Raw genomic sequence first — 13,655 nt, forward strand, 5'->3', positions numbered from 1 at the left:
GGTGCCTCACTCAACAGCATTACAGGTTGAATTTGTCTGAATTTTTCTATCTATGAGTGTTGGCTCTGTCACAGTCTGGTGGCCTGTCCAGTGACCACTGGGATAGACGTCCGCCCCATCGTGAGCCTTAACAGGACTATCAGGGTTCAAACACCGAATGAATGAATAAATCAATATTCAGATAGACCTCATGTAGGCATGTTAACAGTCTGTGCATGATCCTCTTGTACACACCAGGATGTAAATCAGGACATCAAGCTGCAATGAAACTGAACATGAAAACAAAAATTTGAAATTAAATCAAAAGAAACTAATGAAAAAATACAAAACATTAATTACTCTGGTTTTTATGCTGGCTGTCTGTCTCCCTGGTTTCACAGGTATGAAGCACTCAGACAGGGCTGGTCACAGTCTTTAGGTGCAGGCAGCAAATGTGGTCGCTTTCTGTACCTGGGGAGTAGGTAGTTGATCGGGTGTCTAGAGACGTGTTGCAAGAAGTCCCCAAATGCTTCACCTCAAACAGCTGTGATGAGTGACTGCTCACATTTAAGTACTTTGATCTGTTGTATGCAGAACCCTTTGGTGACCAGAATACTTCTTAAGGTACTATCTCATTGGGGTGTGACTGTTGGAGAGTAGTTGGAGACGTGAACTGTGACAAAACATGTGAATGAGTGACAAGTCTTCAGTTGGTATCTTCCTGAAATGACATGTCTGCGAACAAACTGCTAAGAATGGCTGTGTGCTGTTAACATACTGCTTCCATATGCTGTTATTATGTGACAAGAGGTTGTGGAAAAACCCCAGACTGTACACATTAAATTTTGCAGATTAAAATTTACTCTGCCAGGATAACATTTGGTTCCAGTCTAAATAGAGTTAAATACATTTTATTATGGAGTGAAATCAGCTCTACACTCTTGTCAAATCACATTTTTCAACTCCAGTAAGAGTCATTCACAGCACGATAGAGTTGATTTTACCCTGTGATAGAACTGATTTAGCACTGTGATAGAGTGGATTTAACTCTGTTTGGACTGAGACTAAGGCCCAGTCTCAATTCTCTTTTGTACCCCTTCCCTTTCCCCTTGGCCCTACCCCTACGCCTACCCCTTTAAAACAAGGGGTAAGGTGAAGGGGTATGCCTCTAGCCCTATGAATTGAGACACCCCTCTGCCTTAGGGGGAAAAAACTGCCCGTGTCAAACTGTCGTCTTCATTGTTTGTCAACATGGCAACCGAAACGCAACTTGTTGCAGTCGCCTGTTTGCTCTTTTTATTTTCTCGCCTTTCTGCGTAAATGCAAAGAAACAGAAGTCGTCGCAGATTTTTTCGACACATCACAATCATGTTGGAGAATTTTGTGATATTAATAATTAATTCAATTAATATGTAATTTAGAATAATAATTAATAGTATTAATAATTAATCAATTAGTAATTAATTGATGTTAATAATGCTGATAATGATTAGCCATTAATAATTGATATTGTTAATTGATTAATCATTAATTGACTGATTAGTAATTCGTTAATGAATTAATTAATGAGTAATTAAAATAAATAAACACTTGAAATATATTAGTCTTTGTGGAATGAATGTATACATTATACAAGTTTACAATATACAATTACTGAAATAATGCGCTCAGGGCTCCCTGTTTGTTTACAAAATACACACACGTTACAGACCTTGAAATCCAACAGCAGGGATCAATATTATCCAAAGATTTATGAACATACAAATTAACATGCTTATCCTTTATCATGATTTTCTCCATTGTGAGATATAAAAGTGTCTTATCATAGTGTTCGTGTGTATATGCATTATAACGCCTCAGCGCACAAGTGAAGTTATGATATTCTGCAGAACGACAATATACGTAACATCCATCCAACAGCATACACGTTGCTGTCATAGACAACTGCCTGTAAACTTTTTTGGCAAGTTATAACTTTCTAAACAGCGTAATTTGTAATGAATGCTGCTTTCATTTGTGCGGCTCTTTCGGCGCCATGTTTGATTCTTTGGAGACAGCAGTAAGCTCCTCCTACCCCTCCAAACGGAGTGAATCTGGATGCACACTCCGTTTGGAGGGGTTTGTAGCCCTCCGCCTACCCCTCCGCCTTACTCCAAAAAGAGAATTGAGACACCCCTCTGTCTCTCGTGCCCACGCAAAACAGAGGGGAAGGGGTAAGGGCAAGGGCCAAGGGGTAGAACTGAGATTCAGACCAAATGTTATCATGGCAGAGTATATTTTACTCTGCATAATTTACTGTGTAGGCATGGAGGAAAAAAAAAACTGTAAATATAATAATATAATTTAATATAATAATAATAATAATAATAATAATAATAATAATAATTGGTTTGCATGTTGGCAATGCACTCACCAATGGCAGATACATCCAACTGAGTGACCTTCCCCTGCTCCGTCTCATCTCTAATTCCACTCTCCTGTCCCCTGGCATTAAAGGAGTAAATATAGATGTCCTTTTCACTTCTCGGGGATGACCAGTATGCACTCCTCTCTGTGGGACTGAGGGGCTTCTGCGGTTGACCACCACGCAGAGAGGTGGTCCACTATAGAAGCCTATGAACGTTTCAAAATTCAAGCATGACCAATGTCCTGTGACTCACTCGAGTGGATAGCAACACGCAACAAACATCACATGAATTCTCACAAATTCCCTCGCAAATGTTGTACGCAAGCTGTCATAGTCCAGTGAGATAATATCCTTACTTTCACCATTTAACTTGCAAAGTTCTAGCCGCTACTGGCACCTGTTTTTACAGGCAATGGCAGGTGACACTAATTGTTTTATCTCATGTTATTCCCAGAAGACAACTGTGACAAAATCCCACCCATTTGTGCGCTACACCTTAATTTGCACTTTGATTATGCTCTGTGTAGTACAGTGGAGTTGCAGATGTCCCAAATGTGCTCTATGTGCCTCAGAGGAACAACACAGGACCTTAAAAATCAGACCAAACCAAAACTCATCTGAACCAGTGGTGATATGAATGCTGTTAAATCAGCAGGTCTCCAAGAATCCAGGCTTCAGTTTTCATTCCGTTTCCTTAGAAAACAGCTTTTGTTATATATCATTTCAGTGTGCTCTCTGCCCATCATCAAATTACAATAACCACCCCAGGCTCCCTGAGAAGACAAAAACATCAATATGTGGTGCAATCCAACGCCTTCCACTGCAAGCCTTGTCAATAGCATTTCCCTATCAAATGCAAAAATGTTCCAGGCCAAAGGTCAGCCGGAAAATAGTTTGTTCTTTCATGATTTTTGTTTGTTTGTTTTGTCCTGATTGCACATGTCCCTGTTAAAATCCAGACTGTGATTTATTTTTCTCAAAGCCACATGGTTTGTGAACTGTTGAAAAATTAATGCTAAGAATTTTCTTTTTAGGTGTCTCAGCTACAGTCGAGCTGTCATAGAGGAAAACAGAATATAAATAAAAGACGTGGTGTGGAAAAATGAAAGAGAACAAACCAGTGTTTGTGGCTTGAGAAACTCTTGAAGTGTTTTTGTCCTGGAAACTGAGCTTTCAAATAGCTTTAAATGGTAACGAGTGCATTACTAAAGAAATAACTGGTTTTTACAAACATTTTATTTTCAGTTTTCAAGCAACCAATTAACACATCTGGTTGGTTAAGAAATTTAACACAATTGGAATCTGATTTATTTGTGTTTAACTGGTTACATTTGGATGTTTTTAGTATTACATCTCTTTGGAGGATACCCACGTATTGATGGGATGAGTTTGTGTCAGTTGAATGGTTACTAAGGCAGATTTCAACATTTTGAGCATGTGCAACCATATTCTGTGCATGATCCAGCTTACAGGTGCCTCAGTGTTGACTACTCCATTGGCAGGAAAATTAATAGGGGATGCCAATATTTCACTTTTCTGTGGTCAATAGATGGTTACTTTCAAGAGGAAAGGATAGATGTCAATCTTGGTGGCTGTCATCCAGGACCCAAGCAGTTCTGTAGGTTGATAGATGCAGAGACATGAGGCACCAGCGTGTGCTCCCTGAACTCTCTTTCCACATGTAAATAAATTTTAAATTTCAAAGTAGATTGTGAATGTCTGTATGATGTCAAATCATGTACTCAACATGTTTGGCATGATATTTTCTGTCTTTATTGACGTGAACATCAGTGAAAGAACATTGTGGCATCATCTGCATATAATCAGATCTGTAGTTCTGTTCATCATTTACTGAACTCCTTTCTATGTACATTATTTATTTTTATTCATAATATTAACCCTCGAGAGTTGTCTGATGTAGAGATGCATCAAAGCCACATGACCGAATTAAGTGGACGTACCATCCAATACACCACAGTCTCTATTTGAATCTGCGTTGAAAGTGCAGATTTCAAACTATATACTGTACCAGTTTTTAAATTAAATGGACTGCATTACTATAGTGCTTTTCCATCTGTATCAGAAGCTCAAAGCGCTTAACAATTATGCCTCATTCACCCATTCACACAGATAAACGCATACACCGATGTCAGGGCACTCACTATACACCGGGAGCAACTAGGACCTTGCCCAAGGCCCTTTTGCAATTTTGCACTCTAGCTGGGTTTTTGAACCGAGGATCCTCTGGTCTGAAGCCCAACTCATAACCACTAGAACAACACCTCCCTTCAACTGTGTTGATATGCCTAGAAAAACTTGCTTGCCATGCTTTTTCCTAAATATTATGTTCATTTTTGCTGTGGTTTTTTGTAGAAACGCGTAGCAAATGGGACTTTCACTTCCTTGTTCTCTCCTCTGTCACGGCAGAAGTTGCAGAAAAAATACAGGACTTCCTCTTAATAAATTATGGAAAAAAGCATGACCTAAACCAATTAATTACCACCAACCCATGTATGTGGTTGCTAAGGAGCCAAAAACCACCAATGGCAGAGTGCAGTGCCAACATTGTGTCCCCTCTAGGGCTGGGTATCAATCAAAAATTTTCAATATTGTGCCAGTTTCTATACCTTTACTTCAATACCGGTTCCTGACTGATACTTTTTTCGATACCAATTTTATAAAATCAGTTGTAACAAAAAGAAAATTACCTTACACACAGTACAAAGCTTGAGTTTTATTTTTCAACTTTGGTAATTTTCCACTCCAAGCAGTTTTCTTACAGAAAAAAAAAAAAGCAACAAATAATTTCAACTGCAAAAGAACACTTGAAAACACTCAAAGCATTTCCTTTCAGACATTTTGGCATGAATGTCTCTCCATAGAAGCTGAGCTGAGCTCAGCTGGCTGCTGCACATCAGCACACAGCGTCTCATTTTGGGAGGAAAAACTGTTGATCGATTGCAGTTTATTGTTTGTATTACAACGTTTGGAAAGAGGTGTCATTTGATTTAAATGATGATTCACTTTGAAGTTATTCATTCCGACCAGACTCTGTCTTTCTAACATGACTCACTCGGCAGAGAGCCACACAGCATTTGGAGCTGTTTGAACCAAACATTTCTTTCTCGCAACAAGACAGGAGTCCCAGTTAATGACTTTAATCTGCACAAAAGTGACTCACGATTGCCATATTTTAATGGCTCTGAAGGGTTTAAGAAGCGGATTTGCCACTTCTGAAAAGCAGTGAAGCAAAGAGCCGAAGCAGCGGGTCGGAACAGTGCTTCATTGGTTCAAGCTTCAAAATGATGCACGTATTAAGTTGCAGTTGAAGTAGAGTCCGGTGGTGGAGATTTTGAATCAGGTATCAGGCTGCTCATGTTCTGTAACATCCACAGTTGGACTTGAATGCTGAGAGGAGGACGGCTGCGGACCGCTTTTCTTGCACATAATTAACCTCTGGGTACCGAAACTTGGCACCAAAAGATGAGGCATGTTTTGATACTCCGTACTACCAAAGCATTTCGGCACAGATAATTTTTGTGCCATCTTATTGTTTTGTAAATAGTTGTACAAAAAACACCTGAAGCATTTCCTGCTTTTTAATGTAAATAGTTATATATAAATTTGTTGTTTGCTACATTTGTACGTGTTTTGGAAATTTACAATTTATATTTGCATTCTAACTTATAAAAATGTTTTTTAAACATGTTTGTGGTTTTCACTGTAAAAAAAAAATCACTTTTCTTCTATTTAGACTTTCTGTTTTTTTGTGAATTTAGGTCCATTCCTGTTGTGTTTGGGTCAAATCTGACCAATTTACAACTTAAAACATAAAATATAGTGTTTTTACATCTGACTGCCCCAAGGCCTCATGATATCCTTCACACTGTGCACTTCAACATATAAAAGTTATGATCACTACATTTATTGAATTTTGAGTGGTTTATTCAACTGTGTTACACCTGTGGTGTTCCAGTGATGCCCATAGGAAATGAATGGGTATCCAGATTTTATTCATTCACGAGATGAGAAAACATCCCCATACACACCACCCCAACACACACACACACACACACACACACACACACACACACACACACACACACACACACACACACACACACACACACACACACACACACACACATTTTAGACCAAACAATGTGATTTGTGGGTACACATCTTTTTCCTGCACTTATGTGCCAATCCTTCCACGTGAACAACCTTCCTGATGAAAAAAGTATCATATCATCACACAGAAGAGACAGGTGTCAGTAAACTCATCTCTTTCATTTCTTTTATGCATTACATGTTCATTTTGGAATACATTTTCAGTGCCTATTTGTATTTTCACTGCAGTTATTCCTGTTAACCACTACTCTGAGACATTGTTGACAGCTAGAAAGTGTTAAAAAGTGGTGGGGATTAATGGGTTTTTGTGTTAATTTAAGAGCAGTTAAAACAGACTGGTCAAATTTGACTGGGAACGCTAAAGTAAGGGGAGGGGTGAACACTGTATGAGAATTAATAATACAGTATGTCAGAATGAAAGAAAAACTCTACAGTCACACAGGTAAATTATGTTAAGGCAAATTATGAAGTTAAACCAAAAGTAGTCAAAAACAGCCATTTATACCCTGGACCATTGATGTACAAGTTAAAAGTCTGGAGTCATTATTTGGAATGGCCATGCTGATACTCATCCCTATGGGATGGAAAAATATAAAATGATAATATAAAAGACAGTTAACAAAATTTTAATTAGCCCAAAAGCAAGTGTTGAAGCATCTTCATAAATATTTCTGGCCTTGTTGTCCTTCACATATGTACACAGAGGGTTCTCAAGAGCAGCCATTATAAAACCAACCATGAGGAAAGCATCTTTCTTCAAAATTCAAACCAACAGCTTTAATTGTTTGTCCATGAGATTTAGGAAAGGAAAGTCAGCATTTGAATTATCACTGGTATCCTTAAAAGTAAGCTATGCAGTTTAATTACATTAATACAATACATAACTTCAATATTGTCTTATATTGTCTAACTTAAATTATTATCATAATAAAATAGCCCATCCATTGACTAAATATGTCTTCACGAAATTCACTCACAACAACATTTCTTCTCAAACGTGTCTTGAAGATGTATCGAAATTTCACCAAATTACCTGAATAAGACATAAGACATAAGATGGACAAATATGATGTGAAATTATGAAAGGTTAATAATGACCTGTTTTCTGCAGAAGTATGATTACTTTGAACCAGCACTTTCACACTGTCTCAGTCTCCACAAGACAGGTAAACACACCAGCTGTCTTTGGGAGACACAAAAACAGAGCAGATAACAGTGAGGCAAATAAGTATTTGATCCACTGTTGATTTTGCAAGTTTTCCTACCTATAAAGAATGGAGAGGTCTGTAATTTTTTTTATCATAGATACACTTCAACTGAGAGACAGAATCTAAAAAAAAATAAATAAAATCAGAGAATCACATTGTATGATTTTTAAATAATTAATTTGCATTTTATTGCATGAAATAAGTATTTGATCACCTACCACCCAGCAAGAATTCTGGCTCTCACAGACCTGTTAGTTTTTCTTGAAGAAGCCCTCCTATTCTGCAGTCTTTACCTGTATTAACTGCACCTGCTTGAACTTGTTACCTGCATAAAAGACACCTGTCCACACACTCAATCAATCACACTCCCACCTATCCACCACGGCCAAGACCTTAGACACCAGGGACAAAATTGTCCCTGGTGTCGACAAAATTGTAGACCCACACAAGGCTGGGATAGGCTACAGGACAATACACAAGCAGGTTGGTGAGAAGGCAACAACTGTTGGCGGAATTATTATAAAATGGAATAAACACAAGCTGAATGTCATGGAGCCCCAGACGGTCTGGGGCTCCATGCAAGATCTCACCTTGTGGGTTAAGGGTGATTCTGAGAAATCACAGAATTAAACAGGAGGACCTGGTCAATGACCTGAAGAGAGCTGGGATCACAGTCGCAAAGATTACCTTAGTTACACACTACGACGTCATGGTTTAAAATCCTGCAGGGTAACAAGGTCCCCCTGCTCGAGACAGCACATGTCCAGGCCCATTTGAAGTTCACCAGTGACGTCTGGATGATCCAGATGATCCCGCAGCAGCTTTTGAACCAGCTTATCAAATTGAACTTTTGGCCTCATGCTATCTTCAAAAGTTTTGTAAATTTTAAAATTTTAAAAGTGAGTTAAAAAACAGTTCATTGTTTCTTGCCATTACAAATTACTGTCATGCATTTAACACTGTTTTTTTTTAAAATTCCTGCTACTGTCCCGATTGAAATATACTCATGTTTATTTGTCACATCAATTAATAGATTGTGGTTATATAGCATGTCTCAATCTGCATGGAAAATTTGATGTTCCAGCAAAGCCCATTTATTCATTTATATTTCATGAGTGTGGTGTTTATGCTCGAGTGAAAATATGGCTTCTTCTTTTTTTTTCTTTCTTGGTTGTCTTGGCCATTGATGTGTTCTCTTTCTGCATGTCAATGAAATATAGATGTTAAGAGTATTGAGAGCTGAATGTTTCATCCGTCCTGATGATACCATAAGGCAGCCATTAATAGTGTCAGGGAGCATCAGATGTACCACAGGCACATAATTGGATATGAAGCCATAACTCAAAGCACCTGCTTGAAATCAAGAGGACCAACGGAGACTGCAGACCCTTGGTAGATTTCCAAAAAAATTCAAGTTCATCTTTACTACTGGGTTTGTTTCACCCATTGCTTTTTTTTCCTTTTTCACTGGTGCTGGATGAAAATGGCTTCTTCTGTTCTTTTCTTTTTTTTTTATGATGGCTTTGTGAGTATGCAAATAATTTGGATTTGTGCATAATCACAAGCAGCGGGACCATCTGTTGTGGGCTTGTTGACTTACCTTGCGTCTGCTTTTAAAGGTGTTTTCTTGTATCTGAGTGATGCATTGGTGTATTAACAATGTGATAATCATTTAACCCCAAATATGCATCCAGCCATGGATGCAGAAAACCGAACATATGTTCAGTGAAATGTTCTGACAAAGAAGGATGTGTAATCTATGCAGAAGAACACAAAAAAGAGGAAGCTGTAAACCAAAACAAAATGCATCCCTCTCCCCCGCTAATGTGAAAATGTTGATGAGATAAAGAGTTAAGACATGACCACAAAAGCTGCAGTCTTGGATCAGAGGCCAGTAAAGTATACTCATTAATTCTGAGTCTCTTAAACCCACTAAAATATATTGCATAAATACTAATGGAAAAGACGAGGAAATAAGCTGCAAATTCTGTCACTGAAGATTTGATGGGCGATGCCTTCCACTGAAAACATGTTTGTGATAATGTGTTTTTCTTGTAGAACTCAAACCAGACATCGGAGAAGTCTTTCAACTCACCACCTCCCATCTGTCCTCATAAGGTAAGCTGCAGCTTTCTTCCAGGCGAGGCACAAACAACATTATTGAGAATCATTGCAGATAGTTTAAGCATATAGAGTTCCATTTGGTGTGGATGGTGTCTATTTATATGTCACATTTGTAAATTTCCCATGTAAAATATAATGTGGACAACCTTCTTCACCCATATGCAAAGTTTTAATCAGGATAATGACTTGGCACAGCACACACTTCGCCAAGTCGCATGCAAATGAATGGTTTCATAAGTAAACAACAGTAAAAATGATTTTCTGAAAGCCCTTATTTTATATCCCTACTATTTCTCATTGTTAACCTTATGATGCGGCACATGCTTGACATGAGGTGGGAAGAGTTGATTTATTCAATGCTAATTAGTCCTATCCATGCACAGTCAAACTCTCACTTCACCCTAATGCTCTTGAGCCATCTCACACACCGCAGAAATGTTTCGCTTCAACTCCTGATGCATGCCTGCTGCAAATGCGATAATGTGTGATGTGGTGAAATTCACACAATCTCAGTTCACTTAGCAAAAAATGTGTAAAAAAAACACTTCCAGCATGTCCTCTTCTGGATGAATGGCCGGTGTGGGGAAAAGTGGGTTATTGCAAACATCAGACCTTGTTGAAAGGATTGCAATAGAAAGAAGTTGCGTGACAGCCTGTCATCAACTATTCAAAGCATAACGCAGCTCTATATTGCTAATGCATGGCTAGTTGTCTACAATGACTTTGGTAGCATTGAAAGTATTTGACAGTAAATCATAATAAAATACGATACTTTACCACCGTTTGTTCACAAGACGTGCAAGTGGCAATTCATCACATGGGACCTGAACTCTTCATATTTGACATTTTTTCCTCCACAAGCACTTGTATGGGCACTAAGGATAAAGTTCCAGATTTGTTCCAGCTGTGTCTGTAGGCCTGGTACCATCACAGGAACCTGCCTTTCATTTTATGGGGCCAGACACCATTGCAAGTGTCTCCTGAAAGATGATTTTCAGGGACTTTTTAATGGACAAAATAAGTCACTGCTCCATAGTACATACCTCTAAGAGGAACTGAAGTGTCACTGGGTAGGGCTCATTTCTGATTGGTCAAACTCATACAAGAAGATGACAACACTAAGCGGCTATTGTAAAACTGAGCAGAAGAAAATGAAACAGAATGGATAGCAGAGATGACATATGGACCAATGAAGGGGTACAGGTGACAGACAGGGTCCAGCAAGGAAAAACTATGTCAACACAGCTGGAAACCCATGGAATTAAATACCCTGTGAAACAATGCCAAGAGAAAAGAGAAAAGTTGAAGCAGTACTACAAGCATCTGACCCACCACACCAACAAAAAGTGGCCAGATCGTAAAATGTAAAACTGCACCACAGATATTTATGCACCTGCAACATGGGAACAAATGTCTCACTATTTTTTTAATTACAAAAATTACATTTGCAAAAAGGTTGCAATTGAGTCAGGTAAACAGTTAATGAAATACATATATTTTAAGAGTTTGCATTACCTAGCACTATCTAAGCTATCTAGTGGGAAACCAAATTTAAAAATGCATTAATTACTGCTGCTTTTGCCTTCTAATTAGCCCAATAATGTTGGATGATACTGATGGCTATCAAGCAGATTTTTTTAAAATGTTGCCTTGCATTGAACATTATGGTCATTTTGGGATTACTGGGAGTGCACTTGCATGGCTGACGTCATACTTGACCAGTCGTTCTCACTGTGTTTTGTACAGTAACACTACCTCTAACCTTAGTGACATGAAATTTGGGGTTCCACAGTGGTCTGTCTTAGGCCCCCTGCTTTTCTCCCTTTATATAGCACCCCTTGGGCACATATTATGGTGTTTTGGGATTACCTTTCACTGCTATGCAGATGATACTCAGTTATACATGCCGATAACTGCTGGTAATCTCGTTCACATAAAATCCTTAGAAGATTGCCTTGCAGCAGTGAGAAGTTGGATGTCTAGAAACTTCCTAGATTTAAACTCTGATAAGACTGAAACGATGGTTCTTGGTCCAGTGAGACATCTGCATCAATTTGACCAGTTAACGCTCAGCCTTGGCTCGTGTGTCATACATCACACTGACAAAGTGAGGAACCTTGGGGTAATTTTTGATCCTTCATTGTCCTTTGGCCTCCACATTAGAAATATTACTAGGACTGCTTTCTTCCACCTGCGAAATATAGCGAAGATTCGTCCCATCCTGTCTATGGCTGATTCTGAGACCCTGATCCATGCATTTATCTATTCTAGATTGGACTACTGCAATGTTCTATTTTCTGGTTTACCGCAGTCTAGCATTAGGGGTCTCCAGTTGGTTCAAAATGCTACAGCCAGACTTTTGACATGAAGCAGAAAGTTCGACCACATTACACCCATTTTGGCATCCCTTCACTGGCTACCTGTCCCAGTGAGATCAGATTTTAAGGTTCTGCTACTAACCTATAAAATTATTCATGGACTGGCACCTCCCTACCTAGCTGACCTAATTAAACCTTACGTACTGGCCTGGGCTTTACGTTCTCAGGGTGCAGGACTACTTTGTGTCCCTAAGGTGAATAAGAAGTCTGCGGGTCACAGAGCTTTCTCTTATCGTGCACCTGTTCTGTGGAATGATCTCCCTGCATCAATAAAACAGTCAGATTCTGTGGAGATTTTCAAGTCCAGACTTAAGACGCACTTATTTTCCCTTTCATATGGCTAGCATACTGGTACAGTTTTGTTTTATGCTTTTTACTCTTTTAATTCATTTATTAGTAATTGGAGTGGGCTGCAGCCTCAACTTTACCTAAATTCTGGGTCTTTTAGCGAAGTTTATGGCTAGTGGCCGGCAATCACCTTAGTATTTCTCTGTTTTTCTTGTTGTTTAATGCTGGCAAATTATACACTATTTTTTTTTTTGTCTTTCTGATGCCTGATTCTGTTTTTTCTCTCTGTTTAAGGTGCAGCTCCATCCAGAGATGGGAGTTGTATTCGTGCTGGTGATCCCCCTGTCCTGCGCGCCAGTAGCATTTCTTGTATATTCGTCCGTGAATTGTTTTGTGAATTGTTCTGTAATTTATGTTTCTAGCATGGCCCAAGCAGAGGGTCACCCCTTTGAGTCTGGTCTGCTTGAGGTTTCTTCCTCAGAGGGAGGTTTTCCTTACCACTGTTGCTGTGGGGGTTGGTAAGGTTAGACCTTAAGCAAGGTTTACACACAGATGGTTTTGTCGGCGAGTAGTACGTAGACCGAAGTTCGCAGTAGTTCCGGCTGTTTTCGCGGACGAAAGGGGCGGAGCTCGCCGGCTCCGGTTGTCAGTCAAATGACGGACCTTGATCACATGGAGCGAGTTGCTGTGGAAAGCTCCCAATACAGAGAGTATCATTATTTGCTCCAGGAGCTGTGTCTGGGTGACGGACGCTTCAGTGGTCCTTCTGCCTCTGCAGGACCCAGTTTGAGGATCAACTGTCCCGTTCACACGTGCACATGTAAACAATAAAAAATAAATAAATAAATAAACTCCGTTGCTTGCTGCAGCTCACTCTTTCCCCCAAAAAACTCTGTCATAATTGTGTTTAGAAGCCAGTCACCATTTGTTTTATTATACATCTGTGTAGTTAAGTAATAAAATATTCTCTACAGACGATTCGCTCGAGCGCACACGTAAAAAAAAGAAAGAAAAAAAGAAACTCGATCCGCTCCCCGCTGCTGTTTGCTGCGGACTGCTCCTCGTTCTTTCACCCCAAAAAGTCTGTCATAATTGTGTTTAGAAGCTAGTCACCATTTGCTTTATTATACAGCTGTGTAG

General features: G+C 39.2%; 1 protein-coding gene across 2 annotated transcripts in view; it reads left to right on the forward strand.

Annotated features, from left to right (window-relative positions):
* pcdh11 (protocadherin 11) overlaps positions 1-13,655 on the forward strand; it is a 514,163-nt gene that overhangs the window by 176,444 nt on the left and 324,064 nt on the right. For both annotated transcript variants that reach the window (XM_034180911.1, XM_034180912.1), the window contains one exon: positions 9,784-9,843. In XM_034180911.1, coding sequence (XP_034036802.1) covers positions 9,784-9,843 — 60 coding nt within the window. The remainder of the gene's footprint in view (positions 1-9,783; positions 9,844-13,655) is intronic.

Source organism: Thalassophryne amazonica, chromosome 11, assembly GCF_902500255.1.
Source record: "Thalassophryne amazonica chromosome 11, fThaAma1.1, whole genome shotgun sequence".
NCBI classification, from domain to species: Eukaryota; Metazoa; Chordata; class Actinopteri; order Batrachoidiformes; family Batrachoididae; genus Thalassophryne; species Thalassophryne amazonica.